This window comes from Diprion similis, chromosome 12 (genome assembly GCF_021155765.1).
Source record: "Diprion similis isolate iyDipSimi1 chromosome 12, iyDipSimi1.1, whole genome shotgun sequence".
Lineage (NCBI taxonomy): Eukaryota > Metazoa > Arthropoda > Insecta > Hymenoptera > Diprionidae > Diprion > Diprion similis.
In genome coordinates this window covers 14,246,828-14,272,083 of record NC_060116.1, presented here as the reverse complement: position 1 = coordinate 14,272,083, position 25,256 = coordinate 14,246,828, and the positions used below count along the sequence as shown (strand labels likewise).

Sequence of the window (25,256 nt, the reverse complement as noted above, 5' to 3'; positions counted from 1 at the left end):
TCGTGAACAATGTTCGAACACAGTTATTACTGAATAATAAATGGTCGTTTACAGTTTTGAGTTGAAAGTTGACGGCATCTCTTAGTATATTACCGCTAATTGTATACACCTTTACATATACGGGGACATAAATTCTTTTTTTTATGTCTCAGAGTTACGTACATCGTATATATGTCTAGTAGTCATCATATCAAGCACATCTTGCGAACCAGGATAAAAAGCCAGCTGTTATTATCCTTCGTACCTGCGTTGCGGTATGTTCTATTTTTCGAATACCAATTTTGGAAAATTATACCTATAACGTAACAACCTGTCCACGTTTAAATCCGCGATTCTATTTATACTTGCGTTTTAATTTTAGACCGTTGCAAATTTGCCTTACTGTACATATGATACCATACATACCGCGGTGTAGTTACTACTCTCACCGCAAATTAGTCGATAACTTTCAACTGTACAACTCTGTAACATTTATTTCACCTCGTACCGTATATATGTATATTAGGCTGGCGCAAAAACACCGACTATTTTTTTTTTTTTTTTGAATCTCGTGTGACAAAATACTAGTTTTTGATGTTTTAAGAGCCCACTCCAAAGAACAGTTCAAAAAAAAAATTTTAAGAGGTCGCTCAAAATTTTTGAAAATGTCAAAAATCGTCAAAAAATTAAATTAAAAAAATTATATTTTCAGTATTTTGTTTGATTTTTAGTTCATGTCGTGATGTATTGTTATCGATTCTTTCTTACTAAATTGAAGAAAAAAAATTTATGAAATTTTAATATGAATATTAAAAGGACGCTGGAAAAGGTCTAAAGAAATGCACCGAAAAATTTAAAACAAACAATTAGCGACCTTTCAAAATTCAAATTTTGAGGTGAAACTTTCGGAAACTTATTTTTTTTTGTTGTCTATAAAATTATACCGTAACGAGAAAAAAAAATTAAAAAAAAAAAACAAAATCGATTTTTGACAATTAATGACGTTTTAAAAAATGTGAAGCGACCTCTTACAAATTTTTTTTTTGAACTGTCCTTTGGAGTGGGCTCTTAAAACATGAAAAACTAACATTTTGTCACATGAGACTCAAAAAGAAAAAAATAGTGTTTTTTTTTGCGCCACCCTAATGTATATACATATTTTTATATTACATGTACTTGAGTCTTGAGTAGATAGATGTATGATGATGGTACACCGAGGTATTAAGGTAACCGCTGACTCTCATTGTCCCCGGTCGAGAGATTGCTCGCTTATAACGTACAACGTATTGTATAATGCGTGCGTATACGTTAGTTAGGAAATAGAGCGAGTAATTCGCTTCTACAGTGCATCCTTTACAATCTAGCCTCCCTCTGCAGCCTGCCATTGAGCTAGATACGCGCGTCTATGATACACTTATCGCAGAGAAACCATTTCATATCCACTCATTTTGCTACAGAATTCTATTGCGGTAGTTCCTATATATCTCGCTCCGTGTATAACGCTTCGGATGCATACGTATATATATATGTAAATATGTAGTAAAACGCTTTCAGATCTGCACCAACAGTCTCTTCTCTCGATGGTATGTATGTATACTTGGTGTGTGTGTGTGTGTGTATAGGTAACTACAGTGCTAACAATAAACCATCCATGCCTCGTGAATAATTGGTTTTCAAGTTTTACTCTCTATACTACCACCTGCGACGCGGACTATAAATAAAGGAAGTACATGACGTGTTTACACCGATTTTCCGTTCAACACGACCTTACGACGTTTAACGTTAAATTTCTTCACCGATCAGTTCTCAAGTGTTTCAACGATTTTTTCACAAATTAATCATATTCAACGATAAGATCAATGATGATTTCTAAATTCCCGCAAGTTTTGCGAACCATATTTTTTCTCAACATCCAGAGAGGAGTTTCGCTAAAAGCATCAGATTCCATGTGACCCATCAACTTAAAACTATTTATCTACACTGTTGAAATATCAAGAACCTTACGAAGCATATTATTTTTCTAACAAACTAAAGATCACCGTAACAAGTATACGCAGAGATTATTTCATAGCGAGCTTAGTTCCCCGAACGATGAGAATACCGCGAAGCAGAAGGATACGATTAGAAGTGATAGACGTGAACACACAACGTCATAATCAGTCTCTGCAATGATCCACGTAGCGAGACTAACTTTTCGAAATATAATAATATAACAAATGAATGGAGTTACTATTATTATCATCATCGTTGTCAATCGTTAAACCTAAATAAAATCGACTAACGCATAAAAAATCTAAAACCGTGCACGCACCTGCTGATAAGGTGGCATCTGAAGAAGATCCCTTTCATCAGCACCAGTAACTTCGAAGGTGGGCGCGGCTGGTTGTGGATACAAGCTCGTCTTCCCCGGATAAGAAGTGCTCCTCCTGAACTTGACCGGACTAATACCAGTAGGTCCGGTGTGCCCAGGGTGTCCGGGATGTCCAGGATGCCCCGGATGACCCGGATGTCCCGGGTGTCCAGGATGCCCCGGGTGACCCGAGAAGGTAGGGCTCGGTTTCCTGCCCTGAAGGCTCGCAGCGGCAGCGGCCGCGGCAGCAGCCACGTGGAGCGAGGAGTGCAGCGGCGGAAGGTTAGGAACGGACCTTCCGCGGCTCCAGGGTGACTGAAGGGCAGGACTGCCGGTCCCCTGTGGTCCACCACCCCCGCCGCCGCCTCCTCCACCCCATTGCTGAGGCCCAACGGTGGACTGAGAGCCGCCGGACCACGCGGCGTAGCCTTTCCCCTGAACGTAGACACCGGGATGATTCGATACCGCTGCTTGTTGTTGGTGCTGTTGTTGTTGTTGTTGTTGCTGTTGGGGCTGAGATTGCTGCTGAGGTTGGGGTTGGGATTGTTGTTGTTGTTGTTGCTGCTGCTGCTGCTGCTGCTGCTGAGCTTGGGACTGCTGATTCTGTACCTGGGACTGCGACTGTTGTTGTTGTTGTTGTTGTTGTTGTTGTTGTTGGGGCGGTGAGGAAACCGCCAAGACACCGTGTCTCGAAACGACGTTACCCGGTACGCCGCTAGTCGAACCTGCACCACCAGCACCACCAACACCAGCACTACCTGCACTAGCACCACTTATGCCACCTGCACCCGCGGCACCAGCTTGCTGGGGGAAGTTGTGACTGGCCGTAATGGCCCGCCTCGAGGAGCCGGCGTTACCTGCCGAACCGCTCCCCGTGTTCGCGAATAAACCGGCCGGTCCTCCCGTTGGGAAATTTTGAAATGCCGCGAGGGATCCGTTGACCGGAAGAGCGTGGAGGCTGACGTCGTCGGCCCAGAGGCTCGGCACCCTGACCGGGTCCCCGGGGAACGGCGAGGGCTGAGGACCGCCCTCCTTATCCGACGCCGACACCGTCATCGAGGTTATCGAGCTCATGCCTGCCAAGGAGGACATCGAGGATATCGACACGACGTCCCGGTCCTGATCCTGCTGATCCTTCGACTTTATGCCGCCCTCCTGGGGCACCCCGCCTCCGCCCTTCACCGCGGAATCGGTACCACCGCCGGGCGACAAGGGGGATGCTTTATTAGCGCTCTGTTTTTCTATAAGCAGCTCCTCCTGCATGGCCGATACAGTCGTCGGCCTGCTCGATACTCCAGCGCCCGCTGACGTTTCGCTCGTCGTAGAAAACAGACTGGAACAGTAGTCCAGGGTTGAAATTACTGGCCCGTATTTGAACTCCCCCATATATCGGATATATATTAATATATATATATATATATATATGTATATATGTATATGTATATATGTATATATAAATGTATATATATGAATACTATGAAAGAGGGGGATGCGGATTTTTATTATGTGTTTTTATATGTATATACCTTCAGTACTATCACACTTTCGATAAATGTTTATACATGTATATGTATATATATATATATATATATATTTTTTTTAACTCGACTCCCGAAGTTACTGGCTGTATTTTTTTTTCTACGTTTCTTTCTCGTTTCGTTTTTGCTTCTCTCTTTCGTATAAATGTTATGCCAGCTTGATTATATTCGTTAAACGAGATTTTTTTTTTACTTCAATTTATCATTATTATTATTATTAATATTATAATATTTATTATGATTTACTAAATATTGAAACCGTTACGTATACATGATAGATATAAAAAATTATTTAAAAATCGAATCACACTTCTTATTTATTATTGTTAAAAGTATGTATGTACGTATGTATATTTAATGAATTTCAACTATTTATTCATTATTTTTTTTTCAATTCTTTTTTTCCTTCCCTCAATTATGTATGTACGGCGTTAAAAATTTCACAAATATTCAAACATCGTATATAATAATTATCATTTGTCGTATTTTTTCGTCATCAAAGAATAACGTAGTAATACTATCGTTACTCCAGTTATTGTTTCTATTATTATTATTATTATTATTATTATTATTATTATTATTAATATTAATACTATGATTACGCCTGATATTTTTTATTATGAATATTAATTATTTATATTACCAATACTATTATCTCAACTATATCACTATAATATTAATATTATTAATTTTGTTGTTGGTTTTCTTATTTGTTTGTTGGTTTTTGTTTTTTCCTTATCGTTTATAAGATCGAACTTGGAACGAATGGTCTCGCGAATATATGAGATTTGTACATATATGTCTTCGAACATTCAACTGTCAGATAATGATAAAGGACATAAATAACGCATCTCTGCCCTCCTAATCGTTATAATATTATACCTGCAGCAGTCTATGCAAATGTATCAACGTTTGGTCGACCAATTGCAGAGTATCCTCATCGATTCACTGGTAACTTATCGAGCCGGAAGCAGCTTATTCGCTTAGCAGATACTCCTTGGATGTCTTCGGCACCGTCTACAACACCGTGTACGATGATTCATTGATTCCGTTTATAAATCTCGTCCTTCTTATCATCCGGTCGCATTCCACCCTTCACTTCGAGGAAAGGTGTAAGGTTACAATCCTCCCCTGTTCCTTGGAACATCTACTTGTTGTTTAGTTTAAAACGAAAAAAAAAAAACTCTCGCGGTGTTATTGGGTCACTGCAGGACCCACGTACACCTGTAGTACGGTTTCACACCGCAAATTATCCTCGAAAACTCAATCAGCACTTCATGGTCGCTTGAAAACGGAGTAGAAGCCGGAGGGATGGTCAAGGATTCGACGCACCTTTCCCAAGGCTCGTTAAAATCATCATCGTACCGTTTTTTTTGTCAGCCTTACGCCGATCTCAACACTAATTCCCCACCTTTCTCCACTTTCTCTTCTTCCTTTTCTTCGTCGTTGTCGTTGCGCCAAAAACGAGGGGCGTTTTGCGACGATAATTATAATAATAATAAAACCGTTTCCTCGTGTCTCCGCATAATAATTTACACTCCCTTGTATCAGCACCTCGTCACCGTTTCGTTTTTGTCTTTTTAACTTTAATTTTATATTATTATTATTATTATTATTATATACTATAAATAAATAATTTTTATCGTATTGTCGTTCGGTTATATTTATATTCTTCTTAATGCTTTCGATTTTTCTCTTTTCCTCATACGAGCTCTATACATACACAGTTTACACGTCACGACGTCGAATTAGAAAACGTCTGCGCTATTTCACTGAAGCTGCACTCGCAGGGGATCCTGCAATATTATAAAATCTTACTTCACGTTCAACCGCACCAATTTTTCTTAATATTTTTTTAATTTTTTTCTTTTTACTGTATCTACTCGAAACAAAAATTCCGCGAAACGACAGAGACACCCGAGATATATTCTAAATGAAATAACCGACGCGTACGTGGGTGGAAAGTAACGTACGCGGTATGCGTTATACGATCTAACACGTACACATATCCATACAAGCGTATATCATACATACATACACATATATGTATACATATACATACACGTATGGTTATATGTATACGTGTATGTTTCGTATTTTGAGCAACTCGATACGCGACGTTGATTCCTCTTTTTTATTCTTTTATTCTTATTCTTTCTTTTTTCTTTGTTTTTTTCTTTTTGCCGACGTTTATAGGGATGAAAGGAGGGAGAAGAAGGATGAGGGGTTTTATATGTATTATATATATTTTTTTCTTTTTGCCGGATCCACGCCGAAAGTATCACTTTATTGTTATATTGTTACGAGGATGTTATACTTGTTGGTGAATGTGATTTGGGGGTTTTTTTTTTTTTTTTTTTCGTCAAGCTTGTAACCGATTGATTAATATTTGTAGAAATTTCTTATTTCGTATTTGTATCTTGTTGTTTCTTTTTTAAAAAACTCCCGGCTACACCGAGAATTTAGACTTTGGGGGTATGTATAATAATACGATGTAACGTAGGTACGTATTGATATTTCACAAAAAAAAAATTTTTTATCGACGAAACACCTCCGCGAGTCGTTCATACGTATAAGTATGCGATCGCACCTGCAACAGCAGCCGCGCTGTCGCGAACAGAACGAAACGGAACGAAACGAAACGAAACGAGACGAGACGAGACGAGACGAGACGAACGACGACGCCGCGAGACGCGAGAAGCGAGAACCGCAATACGATGTCGTAGAGACGAGAGACGGGAGAAGAGAGAAGAGAGAAGAGACGGAACGGAACGGAACGAACGTCGCGTCAAGTGTTTTTCTTTTACTTTAGAGGCAACGCGATAAGAGATAAGAAAATATAAATTACCCTTCCGCGATGAGTAGAGTTGCTGCCGTGACGGCAAGCGAAGAAACGTTGAAAAGAGATACAAAATACGAAGGAACGTTTGCGGTCGTTGGAGGTGGGGAAAAAAACGTAAAAAAGAAATTGAAATATATAATTTGAAAAAAAAAAACAAAAAAAAGAAAGAAAAAACACTAGGTCGATACCAAAGATACAAAATACTTGAGAAACAAGGGTTTAAAAAAGAGAGAAGCGCGAGAAAATAAAAAATACACCTCGGAGAGTCTCCTCCTCTCACCTGACGATTCGAAAAAAAACGAAAGAAGAAAGAAGAAAAAAAAAAAAAAACAACCATCCCGTATGTACAAAAACGTTAACCAAACTTGACCGCGTGATAATTTTATATTGTTTGTTTGTTGTTGCTTTTGTTTTGTTTGTTTTCTTAAACTACTTTCGACCGACAGATATTCAATTATTGTTGTATACAGGTATACGTATGTGTCTCTCCCCTTTCACTCCACCCCCCGTCTTACTCTCTTTCTCTTTCTCTTTCGCTCGCAGCTGACGGATTACTATATACACAAACACACACACACACAAATATATATATATGCATACACATATAAATATACATATACATATATATATATATATATATATATATATATATTTGTCGTTGCGTTCGTTATCAGACCCTGCCGCCGGTGAAGAGAGTGTGCGTCTGTCGTGCGATGGCGTGTTCGAGCGGGGTGCCGACTTTGGGTATACTACCGAGCTCCCGACGGCCGAGCCCGAGCTCGGGGAGACGACGCTCTCGGTCCTTCGCTACGCCGCACTCGGCGACCTGCCAGCCACGCAAGCGCCGCGACGCCGTCACGCCGACGTCCGCGTAAAACCGGGCGACGCAGTAGAGGTATACATACGTATAGTTATAGGTATAGGTATAGGTCTACTTAGATACCACCTAGGCCGCCTCGCGACCCACGCCTAACGCCTTCACCCCACCCCACCCCACCCCACCCCCTAGCCTAGCCTCGGAGTCGCCGTGATACGATCCACGAGCAGGTTCGCAGCAGCGTGTGTGGGGGGTAACCCACCTCGACTCGTATTTGCAGTCTTTCAACGCGGCAGGTGTAAGACCGCCCCGGATTTGCAAAGGTGCGCCTGCACTGCCTGCCTCTGATCCTCGTGGATCTCCAAGATCGACCGCCTAGAGCCTAGCCGTTGCCGTAAGGGAGGCTTTCGAAATTCCACCCATCCCTCTCCTCATACAGCTGCGGTGACATCGTAAATTATTATGGATTTGCGGGATAAAACCAACCCCCCTGATTAAGGATCGAGCTTTACGGACCACCCCTGTAATGAGGCCGCTGCACTCTCCCGCGTATGCCTATTATACGATGGATTAAATTTTCGAGATATATTTTATATCGTGTATAACCGCAATTGATCAGAACGTATCATACCTACGGCGCACTCTCTCAGTAGATCCGCAGCTGTACAAGAGGAGAAATGATTTTCCACGAATCGAAGCCTCCCATCCCGCCAATTAATTATACTTTCGTCCGAGCTTTGCGTCATGAAAAATTTGCGAACTCTCTCGTTAGGACTCTCATATATATACGTTGTTTGCATCGGTTAGACACCCGATTTTATTTAATTTTAGCCTGGAAAAATGCTTGTGTGTGAATATTTTATTAAAACATCCGTTTTTTGTTGTTTTTTTTTATTATTCGTTGTTTTTTCTTTTTTTATACATAATTATTCTAGTAAACGTTTCGCACTATAGATTGTATGCTTAAGTGGGAATAAGATTGTTTATATGGTTACAGAAATGACGGAACCATTGCGTTTGCTGCGCGGCCCTATTGAGAGAATGCACTGTATAATGACACGTACGTAATTAGATGAAGAGGAAACTTCCGTGTGATTGTATTCGCGGAATTTATTATAATTATCTTGCTCGCTATCCGTAAAATATATTGTTATGTACACGTGAACGTGCAATTTGTCATACGTGATAGGACGAGTGTAAAAAATTTGCTTCTTTCGTATCGACGTTCCGTTTCTCGGACGTACTTAGGTATTATATCTGCAACCCAGCTATTCCCAGAACGTATGTCTGCTGCGGGAATGGAAAGAGAAAAGGGAAAGAAAATGTATAGGGGATGAAACGAGGCATTTTGAGTGCGAAAGTAATGGTTTGCGGTCGCGTGAGGGGATCGTCGACGAGCTCTGCATTTTTGCACTGCAGTCTCGTGGGGGAAACGCCTGGACATCGTACCTTGAACTCTTTCGCGGATTTCGAAATTGGTTCGTAATTTTTTTGGAAATCAATTGACGTTTCAAAACAACTTTTCTACACACGGATCGTGTTTTTACGTTATCCAAATTCTGGTAACGAAAACTGATCGGTGACACAGAAAATCTTTGAACCAATCAATTTTTCGATACGTATAATATTTGCTAAAGGTTGTAGAAAATTAATATGAATCAGAAACTTGCGATTCGTTGTCTAAATTTTATCCCAATTACTATACAGTCAAATTTCCCTCGAAATCAACACAAAGCAATCTAAACAATCACAAGGAAATATTACCGAATATTAATTAAATAGCGGTTAAAAAAAGGGATGAATCACAGGTACTCGGAGAGTTCGGTCAGTGAACTAGAGAAAGGTTTTTGCACAAGGCTGCTGCGATCGAACAAAAAGCCCTCGAGGCACTGTCGCGGTATTGTTATTAATTATTGACCCAAGGTTTACTAATAGCCACATTTCTTCGAACATATCCTTTATCCAGACCTCGATTACACGCGTGTATAAAACTCTCGATGGCAACAGGTCCTGTCCTCCGCTCTGTCGTATCATATTATATCACGTCTGTGCAATTTATGCACAATATAATGTAACAATAAGCAAAGTCTGTCCAATTGTTCAGAGGCAAAAGATCGAATTCATGAAATCATGCATTTGCCACGTTACTTATGCATATATAGATCTACGTGTATCTCGTATACATACCCTGCAGTACACAATATAATCTATTCTTTGAAATCGGGATATTTAATCGCATTTCTTCAAGCAGCACGTATTATCTAGGTATGATATAAAACGAAGATTACGTTGTACAGCGCGAAAAAAAAGAGTTACATATATATAATTTTTTCTTCCGCTTTACATCCGCCTGACTGAACGTTTTAGTTCGGTCAAAAATTACTGCCGATAAGTGATTCATTCCTCCGATCGAATAACACGTTGAGAAAAAAAAAAAAAGATTTCCACCTCTCGATCCGCATGAATTTAATGTATACAGTTCGATATGAGGATCGCAAAATTTACCAACGATTAACGATATGCGTATAAGTTAGTGATAAAAAAGACGTGAAAAAAATCCGTAGAGAAAGTTATTCCAAAAAAATAAAAATCAGGGAGAAATCTAGGCATAAATGTAATGGAAATATTAATGACTATTTCAATTTTTAAGACAATTTAGGCTGCACGATATTATATCCGAAGTACTACAGTGATGCTTATCACATTTTTTTGTGAGAACTTGTCAACCGTGCTCGAAAGAGGAGAAAAAACTGGGGGAGAATGGAAGTTACATGAAATTTTCATTTTTTTTTTAAGAATAAAATTTTTTTTTTTTTTTTTTTTTTTTTTTCATGCCGGATAACGAGGCGTTGGATCCTGTACGCCATGACGTCATCCGATTTTAATTGTGTATGTATGTACATACATGGCGATATTCTGTGCTGCAGAACACATCGTACATACACATTATATATACCTACACATAGATATGTAATATTATACATAAGCAAATACGCAGCAGGAAGATTCCCGCTTTCGGAACTTTCCTTTTGGCTTTATTTTATTGTTCTTTTTTTTTTGACTCGACAGCATTTTTTTCAGCCGCCGTTCGCAGCGCGAGCATTGTACGTACGTATGCAAACACACGCATGGATGTGTATAGATAATAACATACGTGGATACACAGTGTTATCGTTGCCCGGTGCGCAAATCGCGGAGACGTAATATTTTACCTACACCATAAAAGTATACACAATGTGCCGTATTAGCAGAACTATATTTATACCTGAATACATACATATTTCACCTACGCATACATTTTTATCATCCACGGATAAAACGTCGCGTTCGCTCAATAAAAAATAATTTCTGTCAAATTGTCGGATATGACATAGGTATTACAGATGCAATCCGTGCGATTAGCATAGCATGGAAATAAATTTTACTCACATTTGTACATTTGCCCTTCGTCTTCGTCGAAAAAACGTGTTTTTCCTCATCGAAGTTATCGCATGTTGCCGCAGAACAGAATCCAAACATGACCGATAGCGTAATTACCGTTTGGTTGGCACACGCACACTTTCCTTGACTTTCCTTACATGTGTGCCAGCATTCATACACTTGGTTATATTTAGGGTCTGAGGTTTGGAACTGCGTGATTCGAATTTAAGCGAATTATTCGACCGACAACCTTGACGCGTTCCTGATTAGATTAGGTCATGGGACTTCATAATCGTTTGAATAGCGGTAATTAATGAAACAGAAATACAACCAGACGTAGCTCGTGGTCGTTGCGTCGTTTGCTTGCATAATTCTTGTGCACAAATCGGATCTCGCGGGCACTGCTGCCAATGTAACAAACAACAACAACGCACCGTCATCTATCCGCCGAACTTTGAACTTGGTTATCGACACAGAATGGACTCTGACTTACCGACCGAACCGGCCTAGCACAGTTTTCAATGAGACGAAACACGCACGCGCTTTTAACTCACTTACGTAAATTCTTGGTTTCAGGTTCGTACTTCTGCCAAAGACGACAACTCTCGTCGCGAGATCGGCTGAGAACTGGATAGTGTGATCGAATGTTTGCTGTGTTTTGCAGTGTAAACAAAATGCTGCGAAACACGTTACTGGCCGGCAGTTCGGCGGTGAATGGTTCCCTTGGGATTTTGAGCAACCTGCCAAATACCGTTTGCGTACAATGCGTCAGGTGGAAAAGAAAACCGCTTTGGTTAGGCACGGCGAAGAGCAAGCTATTCCGGATTCCTGTACGGCCGAAAATCCCCGAAGACGAAAAAAAAGAGCTTATGAGATTACACAACAATTACAGAACCCTCGTTAGATCCATACGGTAAAATGTTCGATCGTAATTGTCGCCTATTACCCTCTCGAATCACCCAGAAAAACACGGACACACCGTACATAACCTAAAAAAACAAGTGATTTTTTAGTAGTAACATTTGCTAAATTCATGATTTTTTTCACAGGTTTCACATAACAGAAGCTGTTATTGGAAGTCAAGCGCAAGTCAATACGGCGCTGAGAGTGAAAGAGGAGGAGGAAGATTTTGTCCGTTGCGTAGCTCTGAATGACAAGTGGAACGAATCCAAAGCAAAGGCCAGAAATGAGAGATTGGATGAGGCACGCGAAGTCAGGAAGGCGGATATACTTAGGAAAATTATAGCTAAGGAAACAATAGCCGCTAAGCAGCTTAAAAACATTGAAGCAACTGTTAAACGGGTCAAGCAAGAAGCAGTCACCTTCATAACTGAAAAGAATATAGATCAAGCCATAGAAGATGCTTTGAATAACCCTGTCAACCACGATTGGGCGCTCGATCTAGAAGGGACACGACATCACGGAAAATATGATGAACCCCTGGGTCGCGAAGGTCAGAAACCAAAAAGAATGCAGGCTGGTTTCTGAAACGAATTAATGTAGATTAATGTAAAGTATAGATATGGTAACGTCGGTTGGAAAGTGCAAGGTCGTATTTTCTACCTTGATAATAAATGTTTACTTCAAAAACATCATTATATTGTATGCATTAGTTATTTCTGCACCTAATGTGTATATCCTACTTATAGTATAAATAATCAGCACATGAATGAAGACGGACTCTTGACATAAACATGGTAACCAGGCATTGTCAAGGTTTACAATTAACTGTATTTTTAAATGATGATCGTACTATACTATGCGATACATTTCTTCGAATCAATGTTCAATGTCCGGTCTTATTCAAGAACAATAATTTACAAAGCTTATTGATTGAGAAAATGAAAAGAAATCTGGGAATCTTGCATATGAAACTTAATAACAAACCTAGATAGTGACAATATACCAGCATCCTGTTATAGAATTCATTTATTGCAAATGGTGTATAACGTGGTTTATTTACAAATAAAAAAAAAAATAAAAAAACGAAAGAAAAACTGAGAAACAATATTGCTGACACATTGTTAAAATCTGGTTACACGAGCAGCATGTATAATAATATTTAATAAAATCATTTTTAACGTAACTGTAACGACGTACACTCGTCAGATGATACAGGAGGTATGACACACAACATCTGCAAGCGTAATCTCGATCTGTCTGGAGATATAGCGCAAAAATATTTTAAATAAATTCTCACGAGTCTCGAATACCGAATGACGTTTTTTTCAGTGGGAAATGAAGTCTGTAAATGTAGGTAAGTTTGTATCCATCGAAATTGAAAGCCTTAAATTAAGCTTGGGTTGATGTTTAATCAAGTTGACGGCAATCCAAACAGATCAATTTTACGAAATTGAAGTGTAAATCTCTGGTTAACATTTGGCATTATTTCTCTTATAAAATAAATGTTGTAATTGGCTAGATTATTGAAGATTTGTTCTGACAAATTGTTGGTTCAAGGTGGAAAAATATATATTCTAAGAATAAGGTATCACATTATCATGCTACGTTCGTCATTGTAGTACAAACTGGTATCTCTGTTCCCTAATGAATCCCATGGCACATAAAAAAAATGCTGATTATAGACACTGTAATGACCGTTGAATCAAATTTGGCCATAGTAATTAACTTGCTCAGCAAATAGATCGTGTACCATTCGATTGATTATATTTCCATGTGAATTCATATAAATTTTTACAGTAATAAAGCTACCGTAGCAGCTTTGTGTCATCAGATTAATGTTATTTTGTCAAAACAGTATTTTTTTCTCATATCTTTGGCTCCTACGTAGGTACACCCTATTATTTTCTACTGTATAGTATATATAGAATGGAGAGTAATAACGTTAACATGATTTTTCCTTGAATGAATATTGTACTTGTCTGTAAATCATCACCATATAAATATGAATATGATTTTTCTAACAATCTTTCACTGTTTTTCTTCCCTGTATTCTTCAAAAACCATGTGGATAATAATTCATGACACAATAATTGATTTGTACAAATTGTTTGGAACACATATTGCTACTACACTTTGTTAGTATGCATATCTCCATACGTAAGGATTGTCGTGTGGTACGTAAGTATCACTTATTGGCATCTGCTTACTTGTGAAAAATGAATTATTTAAATTGATTGATTGCGTAATATATGCAGTGATGATCGCAAGACCTTAATAGGATTGTAATTAAGCTATCGTTTTCATGTTACGTTCGAGATCATAATGTGTTCGGTTTCTTTCCTTCTTTTTGTCTTGTTAACTCAAAGAATCCCTAAATCACGTTATATACGTAAAATTCTCACACTAACCTAGCTATATCTATACATAAGTTTCTTAATTTTCAAATAACATACTTACACAAGGTAATAGGTTGAACATGTCTATAAAATAATTTAAAAAATCTTAAGCTACACCATTTTACGTTTGTAAATTGCCAATTTCGTAGAGGTATCTAATTTTTGTGTGCTCATTTGAAGTGCATTACATTGATACAGTCGTACAATAACATAAAACGTTACAGTTAATTGGGTACTCACAAATTGCAAATAATGATTCAATAACTGAAACGGACAACACAAGTCATTTCTCAAAGTTCATACTCTAAAATTAGGTATGGTAGTATGGTTTTATGTATACGTATACTTTTTCACAAGCAAATTTGGACTCTTGCACGTTGTACGAATTCGCAACGTTCTCATCAAACTATATGACTGATGCTTATCAATAAGAACAATAGAACTTACTATACGAAAACCAAACGTTTTTTAAGGTTTTATTGTACCACTTGTTACTGAGTAGTAAAATGAACACGGTTCATCCTATGTTTATTGCAAAATTTTCACCATACATTTGCAACGTATGATTATCACTGAATAGGTCCGTTTTTCCCTCCTAACATCAAATTTTACAGTTTCATGCTTTACTGATTGAAATTTTGAATATTTCAAAAGTGAGCTATCAACACTAGAATAAAAGTCGAATTATTTTTTTTATCGAAGATGTCCCCTTTGCTTGCATGATAAAATTGATAAACTATATAATTGCGCATTTCACGTATGTGTCTGCAAAATGTATTAAAAGTACGAAAAAAATGGCACTATTTTAGTAATATACGAGCACGAATGGATATGCTTGAATTCTGCCGCTCAAACAATGATCGATAACATTTATAACAATATTGAAATATATTGAACATTTATCAAATATTCACTTTTCCTTTCATAAGATTGTAACATCGAAGGTTTCGTATGCAACTGTTTGGCAATGCTCAACAGCTGCCAGTTACTAACAATACTATTGATTAACTGTGCTTTGTAAGTCCATCAATAACTTATAACACACTGAAACTTTAAACGAACAGAACATAAGCCATAATGTTAGGTCACAACCAAACTCTGTTTCGTGGTAAATAGATAATTAATAGGTGGATTGTTTAGTATTAGTGTTACAGTGCTAACTGCATTGTCATATATAATATGACGTATGACGCGATGGTATATTTAATATATGTATGTATGAAATAATGTGAGACGTACAAAGTTAAGAGTAAAACTTATATAAAAAAAAAAAAAAACAAATGGTACTTCACATTTTCACATCCATGTGCATAGGTAATTAAAATTCTACATGTCAAGGTAAAAACAAATCGCTAAATAATCTCTACTCCATACAACAAAGCAAAAATATAATACGCGTCAATAAAAACAAGCAATAAAACAATTTTTTCATAATAATAATTCGTAATATAGTTATAAAAATTTTGGTCAAATCTCTACTTAATATTAGGTACTAATTACCATGATTATTTAACATATCATATTCGCAAGAATATATAATAAAATCGGTTGGCAATTCAATTTCTCAACAAATACTAAGCTAATACAAAATATTTGATCAAACAATGTCTTGATTTTTATATATGTAACATATATGTGTATTAGGGTGTTTTAGAAAAAATAATTTGTAATCTTACAAAGTGGCATCCCATAGAAACTTTATTTAGGTCAAACGAAAGATTCTGGGAAAAGATGAGCATTCTACGTTATGTGGAAGATCGTCCTCATTTGATTTTTCACTTTTCTACTTTTTTTTGCTGAAGTTATGAAGGATAGTGAAATTTTTTGGTTTTTTTTTTGCTTAAATCAATTAAAATATCAATTTACGTCGTAAAGAAGACCTACATTTGTAATATTAAGTCTCCAGGTGATGTTTGAAAAATGTATCTGATGACTTTTCCACTATTAATTCATTCTCGCAAAATAGTTACAATTTAACAGGAACTTTTAATTTAGAAAAATAAGATTCCCATTCGATAGATTGTTATGTTACAGATAGGGATCTTTGGATTAAATATAAATTTCAGGAGAGAATTAATAATTGAAGTGCTACAACATGTTTCTTCATGAATTCGAAACAACATTAAAAAAAAAAGTGAGAACGATCTCCAACATAATTTAGAACGCTAATCTTTTCCCAGAATCTGTCTTTTGACCTGCACAAACTTTTTACGGGGTGCTACTTTCAAAAATAGCAAATTATTATTATTTTTTTTTAAATACCCTAACGTGTATATATATCATAAAAAATCAATTTAGTGTTTTTGAAACATACTTTGTTATACTTCAAATGACCACAAGTACTAAACAATATTAACTTTTTTGATCACAATAAAAATGTATGTATGCATATCGGTGACTTCAATTATTTGTATACCGTTAGTTTAGTCAAAACTGATTTAAAAAATTTATTATTACTATTGAGCTGTTATGTAACAGTCTACCGACATGACTGTCTCTCACATTTCGTCGATTTCGTAAGATATAATTATGGTATTTCCATCAAAGCAGAATCATTTCACGTCATTACAAACCCTAAACTGAAATTTCTCAAAAGCGAGTTACAAGAATATGCTAAATTTTCACATATTTTCTTTTCAATCCTTAATACAACTCTAATTTGGATGTTCAAAAAATAAAATTTCGTATTGCACAACAGCAAAGATGCCGATATTCAGTTTCTGTACACAGCAATCTACTTATCGCTTTGTATTTGTACAACGTATAATTTCGATCAATATTTCAAAATAGGGTATAACATTTTGCCGTTTGGCGAAAATGATAATTTTGTAAAACCTAAGACTTATATTTTACTGTTACTCATTCAGTTCCTTAATAGATATTCACTGGAATTTGAGAAAATGTTTTTTCACCGGGCATCCCACATGGCGGACTTCACCATCTGCTATACAAACCATGATTCCGAGTCGTTGCGTTGTTATTGATATTTCCTTAACATATTATTGTTAATTAGTGGCAGTAGTAACGAAACACTACACAGCAGTTTGTAATGATTAGGATAGTGACTTGATGTACGAAAGTAAATTTGCAGTAGATGAAAATATCTAGACAGTCATTTTGTGTTTCGTTTCGGATAATTCCGTAGTTATATTGACGTTATCAACGTTACTACTTGCTGGGTAATTACTACTGCACATGATTGAAAAAAGTAACTTCATCAGTAGATTTTGACGACTTACTTACCGATTTCTGTATTAAAAAAAAAATGTCATAGAAATCTAAAATTCACTTACAATCAGTTGAAACTGTTGACAACTAGTTACTCAATACCGCGTGGTCCATCGATCGGCATGGTATGCAATACCTCATCCAGAAGCTGCAGTGCTCGATGCAGATGAACCTGAATAATTTTCAAGGATTACGTACGTTCAATTCAACACATAAAGGTGATGTCGGAATATATAAGTGAAGAATACCCAATTGTTTTCAGCTTAAATCTCACATGGATATAAAATCTGTACATTTTTCGTGCTAGCTATAGAAAAAAGCTTGCAATGTGTTTACTGTGTATACATTACGAAAATTTGAAATATACTTCAACAAACCTCGATCCAACAAGGGGTCTCCTTTATGCTCTGTCGAGGATAATCTGGTCCCCAACCTTTGACGAAACTTAAACGTAAAATGCAAAGTCGTCTCAAGTCATCCACGCCAATGCCAGCTGCTGCGCTTAAACCTGTCACAAAAAATGTTCAATTATTACATAAGGTATTCATTATTTACACTGGCTACAATTGAAGGGACAGGGATATATACGAAACTTCCTACTTTTGGTGATGGGTGCCCCATGTGTCAGATGACCAGCGACTGCAGCCGCCTGTGCCGCTGCTGCGGCTTGAGCAGTGGCAGCCTGACCTCGCATTTGCTTATGACACTGACGTAGGTCAAATACCTTGATATAAGCAGAAGGATAAATTTTATGAACAGCATCTCCAGGTGCTCGTCCAGCCTCTCTGTCTAAGTAGTAGGATTGAACAAACACACTATGTTCACTTTGGCAACGGAGCCAAACATCGCCTTCACCCCGTAAGTCAAGCACCACTCCTTTACCTGAAATCAGACCGAAATGGAGTTTCAGATTAAAGCAGCATTAACGTGCATTAAATATACATATGCCCATGTTCTTTGTGTGCAATGTAACGATAAGCAATCAATTTTCCAAATATCAGTTTGATCAGTGCCTAATTACTCACCAATGTGAAGGCGAGCACGCTCACTTTGTTCGGTACGATGAACATTGCTCAAGGCTCCGAGACAAAATCGATTTCCTCCACTGGGATCAACATAGCCATCCACTGTTACTGTGGGACATCCACTGCTAACTTTGAAAGTCTCACCAACCTGAGCATCCAATTCAAAATAGCCTACTGAGCACCAGTATTCCGGGGCTGGTTGTGTGGATAATAGGCCTCCTAGGCTTCCGCCTACATCACCTCCGTGCCCCGTACCCCCTAAATAATTTGGAACAATCAAGCTTTGCTTCGCAGGTAAAACTAGAACTATAAATAACAATTCAAGTGAAGAGCGATCGTCAACACACCCGGAATGAAATGATCGAATAAATAGAAATGACTCACAGTATGATGTTGCGTGTAGATGACGATGATCTGGTGGCTGCATACTCTGAGTATAAGTTAATGTGTTGGCACCAGTCCATTGGGGAGCTCCGGTGTTGTAAGGGTTTGCAACAGTTGCCACTGCAAAACCATTTTGGTGATGCATATGAACTGGGGATACCGGTGAACTCTGTCCACCGCCTGTATGAAAATGAAAATAAATTTATTAAGAAGGTCCTCAATGTTTAGTAGAGAAGGTTCCCCTACCAAGAGATGCAGTCAATGCATCCACGCTGGTTGCGGGCTGATTAAGATCTTGAGGGGATGTGGCTGCACCATAAAATGGTTCACTTGACTGTCCTTGGGGAGGATTTAGAATCTGAGTATTAGTACCAGAGCTTCCAGTCGGATTTAACGTCTGTTGTTGATTTCCTACTGAGTGGCCAATGGGGTGAACAACAGCTGCAATTTAAATTCCGTGCATTTTATTAAACTGTGCATCAACCGAGTTGAACCTTTGTTGTTTCCTGCTGCCAATCCGTCGCTTCACAAAATGGCAAAAACAAGTCATTGAAAGGTAAAAGAAAAGAAGTACTTCACTAGGAAATCTAACTATCAGTGGGAAAGAAAATAAATTAAATAAACACAAAAATAAACGAACGCTAACATTTGAATAAAGAAAATACAAGTTTATAGGTACTGCGCTTCCTCTGGAATAGAAGAATCGCAACAGAAAAAAAAGAACTATACATACGATGGTGCATGTTACGAGTTGCAGGGTGGTGTGGCGTGGGTATCCACGTTTGTCGAGGACAATTGTTCTCTTCCAGTTTAGTTTGTGGGTTTCCACCACCCGCACTCCCGCCCCCACTGAACATGCCCTCACCTCCGACTGTACGGAAAAATTGTAAAGTAAAATAAAATTTGAAGAAAATAAAAAAGGGTATTACAAAAAGAAGAGAAAAAAAAACTGGCAGAACCGCCAAATTTGACCAACACATAAAAAAAAATTTCAAACCGTCAACTTTGATGGTAATCAATTACAAATTTCATTACCACATCATGTACAACAAAGCACAGCTTTTGTACCTAAACGTAGAAAAACCAAAACAATATTCATGAAACAAGTTAAACCAGTAGTAAGTTTCAAGTTTTAAGTGTATAATTTCCAATGGTTCTGAGAAGACAAACTATGAATCAACGTGCAGTTTTTCAATGCATTCATTGTCAATCCTTGGGGCGTTTGATTTCTTAGAGCTAAGCTGACCTGGATTAGATGATGGTAAACCAGGAATGAAGGCCTGCTGAGGAGGTTGTGGATTGTTGGGTGGCGGAGGTGGCGGTGGTGGATGATGCTGAATGGTTTGGTTGATCTCACCGTCGACGTCCATGCCTGTTCCTGCTCCTCCGCCTCCGCCACCTCCCACGGTGTACTCATCTTTGACTAGGCGGCCACCAGGACCGACGCCGACTCCGGACTGGAGGGTGAGCCCAGACAGGTCTGTAAAGAACGGGTCTGTGCGGGGGAAACGAACCCATTCATTCCATCATACACCGACGAGACAATTAATAATAAAATAAAAAATGTCGCGGATAATTGAAAAGTAAAACCAATGATCCTGAATCCTGAGAATTGTATTCAACATGTAAAAATTGAATCATGGATTAATTGTAAGGCACGTGCAAATCATAACTAAGCAATCAAATTATTGTCACAAAAAATCATTGGTAATAGACGCCACTTTTCTTCTATGCAATGCAATGCAATACAATAACCTAACTGGCAGCGTTGAGTCATCCTCTCATTGTTATAAAATTCTGATCTCCCAAAAAAGTATAAGCAATCTCCGCACACAAGTCATGCGTACCAACAGAAATAAGCTAATCGAAATGTCTATTTTTACCTATGCCAGGTGAAACAACCCTTTCATAATGGTAAGGATTGACACATACTGAATCGCACTTGAGATCAAACGCGAATTGACAGTACTTGACGTGCTTCAGCTCGTTCTTGTGGAGATCGGGCCAACGCCAAATTCTTGCATAAATAACATGAGGAAAGCCTTTTCTTCCCGCTACCTGCAATCGCCCATCCAATGTGCGTTGAATTGTTACACATTTACTAGGATGCGCTCCATTGGTTGTAATGGCTGTTATCAAGCTGTCCAACTCGTCACGTTTCTCCTATTGAATGTTAAAATTAAATGAGTCTTGAGCAAAACGAAGATTTGTGGACAACGTTTAACGTTTGATTCGTACCTTCAGCTTTTTCACCAGTGACTCTATGGCACGCTTGCTAAATCCTTCGCTCTCTCCTCCCTGACGGTGACACATCAAGGAATGGACTATGCTGAGACACGCGTCGGCACTGGTAGGTGCGCTGGGAGCGATGCCAGTCATTTCCCTGACTGAAATTGAAGCGAGAAAGAAACTTTTTAGAATAATGGAAACTAAAAGCACAAGTATAATTTGCTCGGAGAAGAAATAGCGTCTCGATAATAATACGAGGAAGAACTTACGCTCAGGATTAGGGGGCATCGGCGAAGGATAGAGATGTCCTCCCCCACCCGCAAGTCCGACCATCTCTGTGAAAGCCGTGGCGGCTGTACCTCGTTATCCTTTGACAGATGAAATCTGGTCCGACCTCGACTCACACCCAACCCCAAACGATATTCTTTTAACCTCTACCATCTAGCACCGAGTCACTTTTTCCATGTGAAAAACCTGTGAAAATTGAAAGGTATTGATTTATTTCTTTGTGGTAAATATAATATTTTTTCATTAATCAGAATAATCTGAACGTACGTGGGAAATGTAGTTATGTTCGTTGTGGCAATAATTCGCGATGGCTAATAGTGGCGAAAATCAAGGAGAACGATAATATCGCGGTCGATGACAACTACCTAAGAGTGACAGCGTATACGAGGAAATGCTTAGAGAGCACGCACTTGTTAAAACGTTTATTATTCAGCGTTAATCGTTATCTTCGTTGGATTAACTAACTCGTTAACACGGACTAGAGCTAATATATGGTATATGACGTTGTAAATATATGTATATACGGACACTCTGTGTCACAAGGGTTCGATTACGTGTAATAATAAGTAAGACTGCACCGAAATTTTCGTAGAAAAACAAAGCCCTTGTTGCAAACTGTGCTACAGAGTGCATGAAGTCAGCGCCTCGGGTCTCGAGCTGTCAATTTATCGAACGAGAATACGAGCGAATGGCGAATTTTTTAAACACCCAACACGCTACTGCATTTCAGCTGTACCGACATAATTATTTCAAGTTTATTAAATTTCATTTCTGTACGTGCGCCGTTAAGGTTTTAACAGTTTATATCGTAGTTTCACGATAGGCTATATTGACTCTGGTGATTCTTATTTTTCCTTTATTCCGTTCTGTTTCATACGCTCGGTTTACAGATTTTTGACTGCGATGATGCCAAAACAACGAGCGTCAAATAACGGTATATGTAAATATGCACGCGACGTTTATCATTAACGAAAATCCATAATGTAAATGAAGGTTCACATAAATTTTTGTCTTTTTCTGAGTCTATCTTCAGCCACACCGCACGTATATCCGCTTTAGGTTTTGCAATCTTTTTTTCGTAAATGCCAAGGCGCTCGCTGGGGAAACTCAAGAACACAGTCAGCCATTTTCAATAAGATTCTTTAGGCGGGGCGCGCGAATACATACACCTGTGACTCGATTGGTAAAAAGCGGAGACTTTTTACAGCGTACAAGTGGCGTATTTCTCTAATGCGTTAAATAATGGCAAGATAGACTAATTTCCGTGAAAGTTCTCATTTAGTCCCGGCTTCCATAGTTTTCCTATCGTTTCATTGGTTCTGAACTATGAAATCTGCAGTCACATTTAGTGCGCACTTCTTTGATTCGACAAATGCGCCACATTCAAAAGCTGCATTTTTCATTCACTATCTTGAACATAACACCACAAGTACCTATAACCCTAACAATTGCCAACAATACTACTTTTCGAAGCACGTGAAATTAAATTCATTAATAATCCGAAAAATCATAATTATATCAATCAATGTTCGGAGAATATCGCTAAATTCCCAAAAGATTTTTTTTTATTTTTTCATAACTTTATCGTTTTACAGTTATTATAATTACACTAGTGTAGTAGGTGATGAAATAGGCAAAACAAATTAATATTCGATGGATGTCGTATACAATATGGGATGATAGATCTGTCTGATTAAATTAGTCCTTATGATAATTTTTTTTTTTTAAATTATATGTATATATGTATAAGAATTACATGTATATGCATAGGTATAATGTATATAATAATATAATATTGTATAGTATATATATTAATTCATTTTTTATTGGTTTTTTCTTTTTGTAGTTTTTGTTACATCATGTGTTACGTTGCGTGTTACAAGTGGTATGTATTTGTGCGCATTTCATACGTGTTCGTGTTCATTTTTCCAATTATAATAATGTTATATTTAAATATTATAACATTCTGCAACTACATAAAGCCAAGTCTTTGTAAACGGGTTTTTCTTCCTTAAGAAGGCAAAGGCGCGAAGAAAGACTGATTTTGAATTAGCGCGTCAAGCCTGAAGCCAAACAAAAAACTTATTGAATATGTATTCTTTTTTATAAATAAAAAGATAATATGCTCGAGAACATATGCGTGTATGTATATATGATATATCAATAATTACACAATGATTTTAAGTATATTTAGATGAATGACTTTTGTCGTATGTACGTACGATAATAACACGTCAATGAGATGACTGATAGTTGGCAGCTGCTTTGCAGAGATTAATATTATAGACCACAGGTCCGATAAATGTTTCAAAAATATTTATAAAAATAAATACTTTGAAAAGTTTTTCGTTCACTACAATAATTAATATCGGTAAAATAAATAATTAAAAATCAAATAAATAAATAATTTTTCATCGTATCGCTTTGACCATTTTGTTTTACTTCTTTTTTGTAACTCTTTACGTTCATCTTCTTTTATCTTCCAATTAATCAAGGATTTAAAGTTACAAGGCGACACATTTATGATTCGTTACGCCCCTTTTTTTTCTTTTTTTTTTTTAAATAGGCTCATTTCGATTCGATCGTACAGTTTTCTTGTTTCTGGGCGGAAAAATTCATTTCTGTAGATCATCCGTGTTACTCTTTTTCTTTTATCAATAAGCTAATATCTTTACAAATTCAATCGTTATCAGGAGCACTGAGTTGATTCAAATCCAGCAGTCATGATATTGGTATGTGAAGATATACACATCAGAATTTATTTCTTGCAAGAATAAAAGTATTGTCGTGAACTAAGAATTATATTCTTAGTCTCAATTCCCGCCGCTATGATATTCTGATGACTAACTACATCACGTTCTGGTGTAAATTTGCACTACTGACAATACTGTAATAAATGGTTCAAGTTTTATTTCAATCAATTAAAAACTCTCGGCGAATCCGATTTCACAGAAGACCTGATACAAATCTGTGCTCCCTCAAACTGGACATGGCAAATCACTTTGTTTTTGGCATATGAGTCACTTATGACCAAGTGTTACATAAATGTTCAAAATACTGAAATGTTTGCTACTTCGATATTGAAACTAAATTTTTGTTTCGTATCAATAAATTATGATAGATGTTCAACTGCGCCTGCCACAAAGATTACCGAATATGACATACATCTTGATTGTAACAAATGTCACAGTATTTCGAAAATAGGTACAGTCTCGCTACTATATCTGTCGAACAGAAAACAAGCTTCTGTTAATACATATATCAATGTTTTTCAAGCAACTGCAATTTGTCGACAAAGGCTTTGAGTGAAAAAAAACCTCTACAACAAATATTAGAAGATAATTACTTTGAATTACTTAAATAACCATTACATTCTAATACCTGCTGTTACTCTCTTAAAAATGCACAAAATTACATTTTTAATATTTAAGAATATCCTATGCCTAACGTATTTCCGACCGAGACTCAAATTTCAAGCATTTCAGAAAGTGACAACAATCGTAAGGATATTTTAAGACTGTGGTCAGTTGACTTTTGAAATGAAACGTTGGATGGTTCCTAAATGTTCTTCCAAGAAACGATTTTCGTCCTGGTTCAATGAATATGAAATTCAACAAATTACTGACATATGGTCACGACGATGGCATATATTTTCATGTTAGAAAAATATCGTAGCTTAACTATCGTCTGGAGTAAGGGGAAGGGAAATAATATCACACGGCAAGTGTAAGTATCAGCATTTAAGATAGAAATTGTGGACTCCAGTGCTCGTTCAATGGAATGCCTTTGTCAAAATTTAAAGTAAGATTTATCGAATTTTCCATTGATATCAGTATGAAAATTTTTTTCCGGTCCCT

The 25,256-nt window shown here is 37.4% G+C and overlaps 3 protein-coding genes across 8 annotated transcripts in view; 1 reads left to right on the top strand and 2 right to left on the bottom strand.

Moving 5' to 3' along the window:
- LOC124413477 (cytoplasmic polyadenylation element-binding protein 2-like) overlaps positions 1-11,020 on the bottom strand; it is a 129,110-nt gene extending 118,090 nt beyond the window's left edge. The window contains exons 1-2 of one of the 3 annotated variants that reach the window (XM_046894067.1): positions 10,956-11,020; positions 2,291-3,662 (exon numbers count right to left, since the gene is read on the bottom strand). In XM_046894067.1, coding sequence (XP_046750023.1) covers positions 2,291-3,662; positions 10,956-11,005 — 1,422 coding nt within the window. In that variant the 5' untranslated portion in view covers positions 11,006-11,020. Of the gene's footprint in view, positions 1-2,290; positions 3,727-4,749; positions 4,999-10,955 lie in introns of those variants that run through there. The other 2 variants (XM_046894068.1, XM_046894066.1) reach the window with 2 other exon arrangements.
- A 509-nt stretch (positions 11,021-11,529) lies between these two features.
- Positions 11,530-13,892, top strand: LOC124413479 (probable 28S ribosomal protein S26, mitochondrial). Its single transcript, XM_046894069.1, has 2 exons — positions 11,530-11,859; positions 11,996-13,892. The coding sequence occupies exons 1-2, from the start codon at positions 11,591-11,593 to the stop codon at positions 12,432-12,434; spliced, it is 708 nt and encodes a 235-aa protein (XP_046750025.1). The 5' UTR covers positions 11,530-11,590; the 3' UTR covers positions 12,435-13,892.
- Positions 13,893-16,484: 2,592 nt separating this feature from the next.
- LOC124413151 (mothers against decapentaplegic homolog 4) lies at positions 16,485-22,253 on the bottom strand. 4 transcript variants are annotated; one of them, XM_046893533.1, is made up of 13 exons: positions 21,667-22,253; positions 21,381-21,585; positions 21,121-21,269; positions 20,766-21,045; positions 20,129-20,377; positions 19,616-19,753; positions 19,129-19,323; positions 18,883-19,062; positions 18,499-18,756; positions 18,074-18,355; positions 17,851-17,981; positions 17,539-17,645; positions 16,485-17,189 (listed from the first exon to the last, which is right to left on the bottom strand). In XM_046893533.1, the coding sequence occupies exons 2-12, from the start codon at positions 21,442-21,444 to the stop codon at positions 17,565-17,567; spliced, it is 2,007 nt and encodes a 668-aa protein (XP_046749489.1). In that variant the 5' UTR covers positions 21,445-21,585; positions 21,667-22,253; the 3' UTR covers positions 16,485-17,189; positions 17,539-17,564. The 4 variants fall into 4 exon arrangements, with proteins under 4 accessions (XP_046749489.1, XP_046749490.1, XP_046749493.1 ...); XM_046893534.1 differs by having other exon boundaries at positions 20,129-20,362; XM_046893537.1 differs by lacking the exon at positions 18,883-19,062.
- Positions 22,254-25,256: the final 3,003 nt, after the last annotated feature.

Coding starts and splice junctions, on each gene's coding strand:
- LOC124413479 (XM_046894069.1), top strand. CDS start 11,591: ATGTTTGCTGTGTTTTGCAGTGTAAACAAAATGCTGCGAAACACGTTA. Junction 11,860..11,995: donor ACCCTCGTTAGATCCATACG/GTAAAATGTTCG, acceptor TTTTTTTCACAG/GTTTCACATAACAGAAGCTG.
- LOC124413151 (XM_046893533.1), bottom strand. CDS start 21,444: ATGGTCGGACTTGCGGGTGGGGGAGGACATCTCTATCCTTCGCCGATG. Junction 19,754..20,128: donor TTTACCATCATCTAATCCAG/GTCAGCTTAGCT, acceptor TTTTCCGTACAG/TCGGAGGTGAGGGCATGTTC. Junction 18,356..18,498: donor GCGTGCTCGCCTTCACATTG/GTGAGTAATTAG, acceptor GTCTGATTTCAG/GTAAAGGAGTGGTGCTTGAC.